The sequence below is a fragment of the Plectropomus leopardus genome, chromosome 11 (assembly GCF_026936395.1).
Source record: "Plectropomus leopardus strain MGB_pleo_1.0 chromosome 11, ASM2693639v1, whole genome shotgun sequence".
In the NCBI taxonomy this organism is placed as follows: domain Eukaryota; kingdom Metazoa; phylum Chordata; class Actinopteri; order Perciformes; family Serranidae; genus Plectropomus; species Plectropomus leopardus.
The window spans coordinates 14682108-14694928 of NC_142186.1; the positions used below are offsets into that span (position 1 = coordinate 14682108).

Genomic DNA, 12821 nt, shown 5'->3' on the forward strand with positions numbered 1-12821 from the left:
CCAGAAAGGCAGATCCATATTACCATCCATTCCACCAAATAACCAGCCCTCTGCACATTTCACCACATCTGTCGATTACATTTTCAATTAACCGCTGCTCAAAACTGTGTTCCCCGATGCTCCCCTACATTGTTATTTAGCTAGTCCCTGCCTGCTTACAAAAAAACCACAGGGCTGAGTGTTTTCAGTTCCATTTATGGAAGCCCTCAAGGTCAAAAACTACGGCAACAGCTGTGAGATAAACCACTGGGATTTGCTGGTTTGTCTTATTATTTCACCATGGCAACTATAAATCTCGGCTGATCACAGCGGGAAGGGAGGGAGAACAAAGAGTTGTAATTACGACCTAGTGTGAAATGGAATTTGTTCTTAATGACTTACCCCTGTAAATAAAGATCATATGCAAATGCTTTTCATTTCAAAACTATTTTCAGACTAACCACAGAGTTGACAGATTGACAATGATATATGCTGCTCGCTTAGAGGACTGATTTACTTCTCTTCCCCAGCTCCTACTTTTAGATTCAATCACTCTTCTTAACACTAATAGAATGATTGATGTTGTGATTATTGGTGGGATTTAAAACTGCAATCATTGTAAAGTGTAATCACAACTAATGTGAGAATGTGAGGCTTTTTATTCTATTTCCCACGTGAAAGAAAAAGCCTCCCTGTATGTGAGTGATCACTTTATGACTTGAAAAGTTATGTTATCCTTTCTGAACGAGCACACATGAAGGCAGCTGAGTATTTATCGAAAAATGCATGGACCCCTTTGCAAACTGCATTAAAAATGTGTTTTGGGGGATTGGATTGCAATCTGACAGTGCATGACAAGATTAAAATACAGGTGTTAATGCATCCAAGAAGGTAAAAGTAACTGCGTTTTCAGTCCACATACAACAGCTACATGGGTGGAAATACCTAAACATGTGCGACTGTTCCAAACCAGCAAGGCAGCAGTGGCTTTCTCTCACCTGATGCAGAAACTGCAGGGCTTACATTGGTCTCTCTCTCATCTGATGCTAACACTCTGGGCTGTCTCCCTCATCATTATGTATTCCTGTTAACCACTGTCTTAACACTGAGGTAGATCTGTTTCATCCTCATTGTTGCCTTCTAAATCTTCCTGATTGCCTTTGTTGTATGTAACAAGTTTAATTAGGGACCAGCAAAGAAATCTTTTTAATTATTTGCTTGATTTTACGCCAGTATTTTCTCTGAAAATGCAGACAATATCACAATGTGCACCTTACGTATTTGCAACCTTTTCTTTACAGACAAAAATAAAAATGGCAACAGCGTGGTACAAAAATGGTTTTGGTCTCTGTATCTTAATTCAACATTCACGACAGCTGTACAGGGTTGAATTTTTTATAAAACGTTTATATATAATTGAAGGCAGACAGGTAACACACTGTCTGCCGATAGTGTCCTTGGGTTTTCAGTCATTAGTTATAATAATAATTTAAACAGAAATAAATAAATAATAACAATAATAAGGTGGTGGAGGCCAAAATGCCAAACTGAAGACTTCAAAACAGGAGTCCACAAACTAACGGGTTGCATCATGGTAGCTAGGTCCATTTAAAAAAAAAAAAAAGACTATGAGCTGGAATGATTGATCAGGTCTCAGTCGGATCTCAGTGTGGACACTAGAGACACAGGTCAAAAGCAGGTGTATATGTAGACAGGTTAAATATTTTATATTGATATTTATATCAATCAGGATACCTAACACATTGAATTCAAGGTCTAAAGAGGGTCTCTGAAACTACACTGACCATTTCTTTGGGAAACAGTTATTGATTTATCAAACAATTCTAAGGATGATGTGGAATTATCTAAAAATAAGGATAACGTGATAATTCACAGCAGTCCGGACACCTTTTTGCCTCTTTCTGCCTGCAGATCAGTGGCTAAGATCAACAGCAGAACAGCAACCTTGGAGCTGCTGAGGATTCAATGTCTTGCCTGAGTACACTACAGCAGGGTGGCTGCATGCTGACTCAGATCATCTGGTGGTCTGTCTAACCATTACACGACTCTGCAGGACTAAGCTACTGACTGGGCAGAGAATAGCATGTGAACTGGTGGAGGGGGTGTTACTGCTGTGATGGCAGGAGAAAGCCTGGCTCAGTGTTAATCTGTCAGTCTTTATCCAGCTGGTGGAATATGATAGGAGATGGAGAACAGGCTGGACAGACACACACACAGCCAGCGCCACACCTGCCTAATCAACACACCTGCTGCTCGACACTCTGACCACTGTGAGGGTGTTTGTGCGTGTGTATGTGTGTGGCTGAGAGCAGAGAGGTAAAACAGCAGATCTGTGGGGGAGGAAGGTGAGTGAGTGTCTGTGTGTGTGTGTGTGTGTGTGTGTGTGTGTGTGTGTGTGTGTGTGTGTGTGTGTGTAGGTGAGGGTCATTTGAGGCCCATTACAGGGTGATTAAATGATGAAAGAGCTTGTCCGATTTCATTGGAAACCCCCTTGCTACTTCCTCACTCTACAGGCACACGCACTCACACACACAGGTGGGTTTGGTGCCTATTATACCCGTCAGGATAGATATCCATCTGATGGTGCAAAAGTGAAAGTAGGCCATTTGTTCAGACTCACACCTCTCTCTACCTTATTCCCCACTTCCCTCAACCTACCCACGCAACCACCCCCTCTCCACCTCCTTTAGTTGCTTTTTTTTCACTCACAATACTTCTTTCTTGATCTTTGACTTCTCCATTTTTCTTCCTTAACCACCCTAACCTCCCCGCTGAACTGCTCTGTGTTTTGCTTTTGTCTTTTACCCCTTTTCTACCAAAATTAGCACATGTATGCAGGTTTTTAAAACACAGGAACAATTGTTAAATACAGCTTTTCCACTGCCAGGAGACCAGAGCTGTGTACATGGCTCTGCAAAAGACAAGTATGCCTTTCTGCTTTATAAAAAAATAAAAAATAAAAAATGTGGTGTGTCTTGCTTGACACAGGTTGAAAACAGGTCAGTAAACAGTAGAATTCAGCATGGAGGCCAGTGAAAAATGTTACAGTGTTTTTTTCTCTTTTTATATCTCAGTGCAGACTAGATTTTAACGATGCTGGAACGGAGACGGATGGTATTTTGTGGTGCCCGTCATTGCATCGTGCCAGTAATGACGCTAAAATTAGCAAGTCCATCATGTGTCTTTTTTTCAATTGAAGGGGGAACCATTAAAAATACGTGACTAATGCAGAGTCATTTTCCCAGTAGTAAATGCTGACTGTACCTCTTCCAAAGAAATACAAAAGCCAGATAATAGCTGGTGTTAATGTTTTTTTGTCCACTGGGAAAGACGCTTTTCTCTACTGTTTATGCATTCTTCCTTTTTATTAAATCTCTGGGATGTTATTATCCAGATTAAAGGAATGTAGTTCTGCATAAAACATTGTTCTCTTTTAAATGTCATCATGATACCAACTAGTGTGATAAACACAGTGAAAAAACGTGTAAATTGCATTTCCAATATAGTGGCAATATATTAAATTACATCCTGTCTGTGGGTGCAATTTTGTGCCATGTTGTTTCCTTTCAGACAGAGCCATCTCTGTGAGGCATCATCTGATCAGAATCTGTGCAAATGTGAATGAGGTTTATTAGACTAGTGTTGCTCCACCACTCTGCATAGCTGAAGCAGTCGTCTGGCAATAATTTGGATACAATTCCTAAAGCCCTAATATGCAATGAGTTAAGTTTTAAGTATGATTATAAAATAGCATCAAAAAGAAATATATAAATACACATATATATTTATAACCTCCTGTGACAGGAGATTCTCATACAACTTGCAATGTGAGTCAGAGCTCTCGTACAACATATGTATGTACTCTATGTGTCTGTGTGTCCTTTGGATGTAGACATGTAGACATCCATGATAAAGGATACGGGGGTGTATCCCTTGGGGGGACAGACTCAGGAACATATTGGTACATAGTGTTTTCATGTTCTTTTTTCAAGTCAGAGTGTGATTTAGGAGTACATGCCAAATACTTAATGTCCAAAAAAAAAAGGGAGAGGAAGAACATCAAACATGTCAGCGTGCTTTCCTCTTGAGTACAGTGAACTGACACACATGACATACATGGCTGCATATGCAGAAATGCACACATGCATGAAGGAGCGTGCACTTCACAACACACACATGAACCGAGTGACACTTGTAACTTAAGTTTATAGCCTGCAGAAGGAGGTGCAAAGGAGGAGGAGAGGAGGGTAGGAGAGGAAAGTGGAAGGGAGGAAAAATTATTACCATCCCCTGCCCTCCCTGCTAATAAAAAGCATAACTTCAAACATGTTTCTGATGATGGTTAAAGCAGGAGGAAATTGATTTATTTGAAGATGTTTTAAAGTGAATTTTTCACAGGTTGAGAGAGGGTCTTTGAAGCCATGTGGATGTGTGTGTGTGTGTGTGTGTGTGTGTGTGTGTGTGTGTGTGTGTGTAGGGTGGAATGTTCATGTCTTTAGGGCTGACCTTAATGTTAGTACAGTAAAAAAAGCAAAAATACTGCTGCTATCAGCCGCCAAATGGTCTCATGACCACCGCAGGGTGTGTGTGTGTGTGTGTGTGTTTGTGAGTATGTGTGATGTTATAGCTAACCTACTTTCATCAATACAGGCTTAAGCTTCTGACACCTGCTGTGAGTACTCTGTGACATGCAAAGCAAAAGCTTCTGACCTGATTTACTAAGTGTGAAAATGAGGGAATGTTGGATTAGCTTTATATGCGGAAACATTTTCATCAAACACAGATTAATTTACTGCTTTTTTACTGTATGTTTTTGATGGTGAGCAGAGTCTGTAAGCCAACTAAACTATTTAAGGATTCATCCAATGCAAAAGTGTCAACAAACATCCAGAGTGCTGAATGTTTCCTCAGCAGATGTCGATAACCACATCAGTTAGTAAAACTAAGCTTGATTATAAGTCTGATCATCAAATGTTTGATAACACATAATAAAAATACTAGTAAACAACTGATACACTACCAGTACTTTGGTATTTTTTTTTAAATATGTTGCATTAATATTTAGTATGCAATGAAACCCTCATATTGATCATACCTGTCTGGATCACAGTGATCAAATTGATCACTGTAAGTGGATGATTATTGTAAGTCTCAATTACAATCCACCTGACTTAGGGTGGCTTCGACAATAGGTACTTATCTTGTGCACATTTGTTTTTCTACCTGTCATTACTACTAGTAGCCATGGCCGACTACACAAGGTAAGATGAGCAAAACCAAGTTTTGCTGCTGCATCTCGTTGGCTCGTTTTTCATTTAATAAAACTTTTCTTTCAACGTGACATAATGAATAAAAACACTCAAAATAAACACTGTAAGCAGATATTGATTACTATAAGCTCACTATTTTAACAGGATTTGTACATAAATTATTCTGTCCCAAGCTTTTTTTTTTATAATTCTAAGCAGATTTCACTGTATTTAAAATTGCTTTAGGAAAAAAGCTAGTTAGTTGTTGTTTTTTTTTTGGTGAAAGTACTATTTACCCACACAAGGAAAATGTGCTGGTGAGAGCTACATATGCTCTAATGAGTATGGGCCTGATTCATTAATCATTTGTTAAAACATTTTGACATTGATCTTACCTGTTCGTAGAACTTGTTATGAGCCACATAGTATTGGGCATCAAATGACTCCTCTGTCACCAAAACATGTTGCCTCTCCCCGACCTACACAGAGTGAGAGCAACAGAGAGAAAAAAAAAGTAAGACAAATAATCAAACATTTGCAAGTTTATTGACCAATTAAATGTAAGCCTTTCATGCAGCATTTGTGCAACTGCTGTGGCCATCTGTGTGGGAGTGCATGTCCTCAGCTATGTGCTGACCATAACCTAAGCAACACAACAGAATTACTATCCCTTGCAATCATTTAGTACCTTCTCCATCTCTACTACATTCTTTTCTATCTCTGCATCTCTTTCTAGGTGGTTTTTAGTTGTTTTCAGTGCCTTTTTTTTCTTGCTGATAATGTACTTTTGAGTCTGAGAGAGTTCATATCCGGTAAAAACAATTGATAAGAGAGGTTTGTATGTACTTATGTGTATATTTGTGTCTCTTGTAGGATGTGAAATTTTGGCATAAATATTCCTATTCTTGACTGCGTTAACAGTGTTAGAAATCACAGTTATTTACTTTAGCAGAAGTGACAGAACTAAACCATTTAGGTATCTTGTTTCATTGCAATTGAAACCGATTTCATTCTATTTATCATCGTATGACACACATCTACTGATGTAATAATCTGATGCCATAAAACACTTGTGAAATGCTTATCTTAGATTATGTGTGATAGATATTAATGAGTACCTACTGCACATATGCAAGCAATGGCTTTGAGTTTACAGCTTATTTTACACAGACCCTGTATCAGGAAAGAGTATCTGCTTTGGTTTTAATTCAACACAAGGAAGCTACCTCTGTCATACAATGTACTTCTATTCATCAAAATTCCAATTCAATTGAAGTTTTGCACTCTCGTGTTTTTTTCATGTTTTCTGTTCAGTGCTGTTCACCATTTAATCACAATCTCAAGGTTCCTGAGCCACTTCAGTTTAGAGCTTTGGCTGAGAGGAAAGTGAGTACTATTAAACTCAGGCCCTTACAAAAGAGAAAACTGAATAAAAAAAAGGTAGAAAAAAATAAAATACAAGGCTATACAGGATACAACTAAAATTCAAAGGGAAAACATGCTATTCAGGAAATCAGAAAATCAAATACTACAGCAAAGTCTCCCAATCAAGACATTTTGAATGGGACAATAACAGAAAGCATTTTTTTTTTTTTGGAAGAATGTGGTTGACTCAAAGATGGAGAAAGAAGAGAATAGAGGGTTTGTTGAAAGCAGGTATGAATAAAACCACCTAAGGACTGACTTAGAAAGAAAAAGAAATATCTTTTCTGACTTGTCCCCCATGGACAAATATCTTGACAATTCATTTTGACGAGGCATCATGGTTTGATCTACATTTCATTTTACATTGCTGTGAAAGGATCGAGTCAATATTTTGTGCGAGAATGGTCTAGTGCATCTTCTAAGGGGTCCTGATTGATGGACAATTCATCTTGGGTGTATTTAGCACATTGTCAGCTGAAGACAGTGCCCATTATGTCATGACATCCTGGCTTATAAAACCCTGACAATGCTCAACAAAGTTGAGATACTGGCTTGCAATTCAGAGCATGGACGACCTCGGTTTTATATATCAGCAACACATAGTTGAAACTGTTGGGAACAGAGTGTCCTGTAGGCTCAGTGGGCAGTATGTGCATTTTAACTCAGTCAGTGATGAGGCCTGTACTGTAAAACTATGCTGACTGATCATTTTCCTTAGCAGTGTGTCAGAGCCTTAGAAGTCGTGGCTTTGACACATTGCTCAGGGTGTTTCCATTTTTGCAGACACTCATCTTCTGTGGTCTTTTCTTCCCTCCTTCTCGTCCTTATCCTTTTGCTTCCATCCCTCATTCCTATCTTGGGGCACTTTCTTTGTTGTTCACACCTCTATTCCTTCCCCTATAACTCCCTCTCTTCCTTCTCTCTTTTTTACACTGATTTTAGTATGTGTGTGTGTGTGTGTGTGTTCTCACACAGACAGCACCTGCACAGGCATGCTGACAGACTTAAAAAGAGACCAAATAAATCACTGTTTCCTGCAAACAGAGCAATTTTCAAAAAAATAGGGTGGAAAAAAATATCCTTTGAACGTTATTATTGGATGGTGAACATTTGATTCGGGCCTTTTGTGCGCTCCTTCAGATTGAAGACAGATGTCTCAGCTGTGAGCCTAAAATCCTAAGCACACGAATAAAGACTATTTCCATCATTGTCCGTATATTCAAAGAAAAAAAGGATGTTTGCTTTTGAAAACACCTAAAACATAGAGAACATGCCTGTTAACATTTTACAATTCTGTTAAAAATCAACAGCTGACTAATCACCACAATTTCTATAAGTATCCAGCTCTGTGAGTGTCATTACTAGGGTGTGCTGCTGCCTGCTGTCAGTGACTGTGTTTATGTGTGACTTTTAGTCATATCCGTGGTTGCTCTTCCTTTCCTAATGGCTGGTGTAGATAAAAAATGCAGATAAATATGTACATAAAATTGATTCAAGTAGAATTAATATTACCAGTACTTCTCAATGTTCTATTTATCTTTTTTAACTGGATATGACAGTGCCTAAACTGAAACATGCGAAAGTGGGAGATGCAATCAACCTTTCAACCCGACCCAACTTTCGCATCTTTGCAGCATCATTGTGATAGTGTGTGTGTCTGAAAAGAGTGTGACAGAAAGCGGGGAAGAGAAGGTGGACAGTGGACTATTGCATGCAGTGTTTATGTATGTAATTAATTACTCACAATGCTGCTTTGTCATTTGTTGTCCCGTGATATTATTATACCAGTGAATTAAAACAAAACATAACAAAACAGCAAGGCTGATGTGAGCAGATTTGACCAGGGACAGTGGCAAATTATCACCGTACCCCTGACCCTCAAAGCACTAAATACCACCCAAGATCCAGATCATCCACTTCACCAACAGTTCAACCCCCTTCCTTCTTGATGTAGGCATACACTACCCATGTGCAGAAAGAGCTTTGTGACCACCGTCATACAAGCTCTTTATAAGCAATCCCCCTTTTTTATTACGGAATTTCAGTCTGTAGTGTGTCTTATACTAATTCATTTTCTTTGTCTCGTGTATTAGCTTTGTATGCCTTATGTAACTGTGAAATGCATTCTGTCTGTCTTAACTGTCAGTGATTGTATGCATCTGCTGTGAAAACGAATTTTCTCTTAAGGACAGATAAACTATCTATCTAATGGTGGCGACAAACTTGATCAATAAAAAGGTACCACTTTGCCCATCTGGTGGCCTGCAGTACATCTTGTAGTTAACTCAGTATAGTTACTTTTTAAAGTGTGCCACTGCAAACCTGCACCCTGGTTTTGTTAGGCTGAGTAAAGACTGTTAAGGGTCAATTTGCACAATAGATGCCGTTACTATGAACAACCACAATGCATTAAAATGAGTCACTAGTTAGCATGGATGCTCATTAAAACCGTAACACCATTGCATATGTTCTGTCTATAATACCAACCATGTGGTTATTAGGCTGTCAGAGCAACTAACGTGATATTTCACATCATATAATAAGGCTACAGTTAGTTTGCTGAGTTCTGTGAGACCACCACAGCCCCTTGAAACTGTCTTAGACCACTGATAGTTAGCGCTTAACAGTTTGTTTTGCCACTGCTGCTGGAACTGCGAAGAACTGCACACGATCTTCCCAAACTCTTATATATCGTAACATAATTAGCAGAAAAGGTAATGGTAAAAGTAGAATATTGTACACTTCAGGACAGCTTGCATTCAAACACATGCATCTTGTAGGGAGATGCCACCACAGTAATGGTCATTTGTTTACTTCTGGTACTTCCCCCAAAATTTTCTATATAAGGTGCTCTTATTTTCCCCATTACTTTGAAGGAGAACAAAATCTTCAGAGATTCATACTTTTAATTTAGTTCTGTAGCAAACAGGTAGATCAGCGCTTCTTTAAAATCTATGAAAAGATTGCTCAGCATCAGTTATTTAGCTCTCCACCTTCCCAAAGCCTCTGGAGGTTTTCATTTTTCAGTTTTACGCTGTACACCAGCAACGAGATCTGGATGAACTGAGAGTTAAATGAGTATGATGTGAATTTGTGTGGATCTTCCTGCCTTAATAATACCTAATCCACCCCTAAACAACCAGCGAGGAGCAATGATCTGGGATTAAGGTATATACTAATATGTTGATTGAACTGCGAAATAAGAGGATGATCATGCATGAACACACCCCAGCATAGACCAATGATTTACATGAGAATGGAGTGAATTCAGTAAATGAAAAGTTCATAAGCTTCACATACCTCCGTGCATCACACCATGAGCAGTGTGTATGTATTTGTATGCAGTGTACATGCTGCTCTTTGCTTGCATATCTGCATATGAGAGTCTGCATTTAGATTTGTATTTACGCCAGCTTTTGAAAAACATCACAGAATACCAAACAAGGCGTGCATGTGTATATCTTTGCACAGTGAGACATTTATTTAGTTCGCCATCCAGAGAATAACATGCGGTGATACACAGCAGATCCACTACAGATTTGTGGGATCATGAGTTTAATTGATAATTAATCCACATCATAACAAGGATAATGAGAGAGATGTGGATTTGAATTGTATTCAACATTTTCATTTGCGTCAAAAAATAAAGGAGCAATTCACTCGAACAGCATCCAAATCTCTCACTGCATCTGTGGCCCCCTTTCTCCTCTTTTCTTTTTTTTTATTATCACAGAACTGGATTATGTTTCTGAACAGACTGAAAAGCAACCTGACTGTTGCATGGGATTAATTATAAGAAGCTAATAGTTAGTGTCAAAGGAAACAAACAACAAATGAAGATGAAAAACCGGGCTGATTATGCACCTGCTGTGGTGCCAACTTAACTTGTAACTTGAAAAAAAGTCACATTCAATTCATCATGACTGTAGTCCTTTAACAAGGATGGAGACATAAAACACACACGCACACACACACTAAACCCAGTTAGTGTTAAGATCACAGCATACGCCTACAATGAGTTCAGGCTACATGATCTTAACCTGTACTGAAAATGTAGTGCATTGCATGCTTACTCCTTTTGAAGCTCGACCCTAAGTTATCACATAAGGCTGGGATATTCTATGAAGTATAATACATGCAATAAACATTTTTACATTTACCCATTTGATCCAAGACAAATGAGTCATTACATCAAGTGAATTATGTAACGAGTCCATGAATACATAGAGTGAAAACTTAAACTTGGCTTTCCTAGACCTTATAAAGACAAAGATATAAAGATGTAATCGCCACATATTTAATTAGTCTGTGTAAAAACAACATGACTTAAAAAAACAACAATCATTGGGTGATGATCATTTAGTACTCTTGAGCAGTGTATAAACAACACTAAAGAAATTATAAAATGTTACAGAATCAGTCAGAATCAATCATTTGGGTTAAAATTCAGTCTTCACCATGGACTGTATAAAAATAATGGACTTAGCCACGATGACATTATGTGTTGTTTGCGTACTCCTGTTCTGAAGCCCCAAGTTTGGCATTTTAGCTGTTGCCATGCCATCAGACAGTCCTTCACTCAAAGCAGTCCCATCTTTAATTATGCTTAACTTTAAGCCTTAATAACAATGAAACAGAAGAGTTGCATAAAAATTCACCCCAGTACAGTTGTCAATAAATTTGCTATAGAGACCCACACCTTTTTTTGGTACTAGGCTGTATACATGTTTATTCCTGCTGTTAAGTTTGGCATTTTGACATGGGATTGACTCGCTTCTGGTGACAATCCAAACCGTCCATTTGATAAACTTTTTGGCACTTTTGCATTGGCTTCATTTTTTAAGCTCTGGAGGATGCCGCTTGGTCCTTACATTACAAGATATCTGTCCTAACCATGATTTCTAAAGAAACTTAGCTCTTGTGTTGTCCTGGGGTCATTCTGACCCCAAATGAAATCTTTTGCTGTCAAAATATGTTTTTTTTTATACTTATGTAAACAAGGTCTATTGGCCCTAAATTCCAAAACGAAGAGAAAAATGTGTGGTTATGGGTTGGACTGAAGTAAGTACACTAAAAGTGTAACAGAATTGATTGACAATTTATACAATATGCTTTAAATAACAGTCAAACCAGGCGGGGTCATTTTTGACCCCAGAGGATTGCCGCCTGCATTGGGTGCTGAAACAGAGTCCTATCTTTTGTGACTATTTTTGCCAATCTACATCAAAGTGCTTTTATTCGTGTGGACTGTATTCTACTGAATGATGTTGTTTGCTACAGAAAAACTTTTCCCTCCAGCTGATGTTCAGTTTTTCATCATTAGTACAATTTACCACAGTGTTTGACCAATACACAGCCGTGTGTGAACTGTACCCCCAACTGTCAAGCAGTGGCTTGCAGGCTGGCTTATGCATCAGCAAAGCTCAATTCTGTTTTCCCACTCACTGTACATATATGCATCATTCTATATTACTCTGAAGCACTAATTTTTATTTCTTTATCTATTTCTTGAAGTCATTATCCACAACTATCATTGCTATACACACACTTTCACTGAATCACACAAACATGCACGGACACACTCAGACGGATGGAGGAACATGATACGCAATCTTGCTCACAACCCTTATCAAAGTATAACCAACATATAATCACCAGTGCACGGGCGCACACACACACACACACACACACACACACACACACACACACACACACACACACACTTCTGTAGCCCCGTGTAGAGAGAGATTTTGTTTTGTTGCCTGCTAAACAATCGTTGCGGGGAGTGTTTTAACAGGGCTAAAGAGAGATGCTCTGATCTTGTGGAGGTTCTCTTTGAATAAGCTTCTTGAAAGAGGAAGAAAAAAACACCCCTGTTGGTTTGGGTATTTTGTTTTACCCTCAAAGTCAAAACCAAAGTAAAAGAGACTCAAACTTTTCAGTGTTTGCCACAAAGACTGAGGGGATTAAGGGTGGCTTTGGTTAAATGTTTGTGGGGACGAATGTAAAATCAACACAGATCAAAGTTATACAAATGAACAGTTTGGAACAAGGCCTGAACATAAATACTTTAAACAGAGTAATACACTAACAACACAAGAGAGAAGACAGAGCAAAGTAGAAATTGGTAGGATGACAGAATGGACA

The 12821-nt window shown here is 38.6% G+C and overlaps 1 protein-coding gene across 3 annotated transcripts in view; it reads right to left on the bottom strand.

Moving 5' to 3' along the window:
* The window catches only part of cdkal1 (CDK5 regulatory subunit associated protein 1-like 1), a 306706-nt gene that overhangs the window by 51083 nt on the left and 242802 nt on the right, over positions 1 to 12821 (bottom strand). For all 3 annotated transcript variants that reach the window (XM_088084047.1, XM_088084048.1, XM_042489706.2), the window contains exon 13: positions 5645 to 5728. In XM_088084047.1, coding sequence (XP_087940173.1) covers positions 5645 to 5728 — 84 coding nt within the window. The remainder of the gene's footprint in view (positions 1 to 5644; positions 5729 to 12821) is intronic.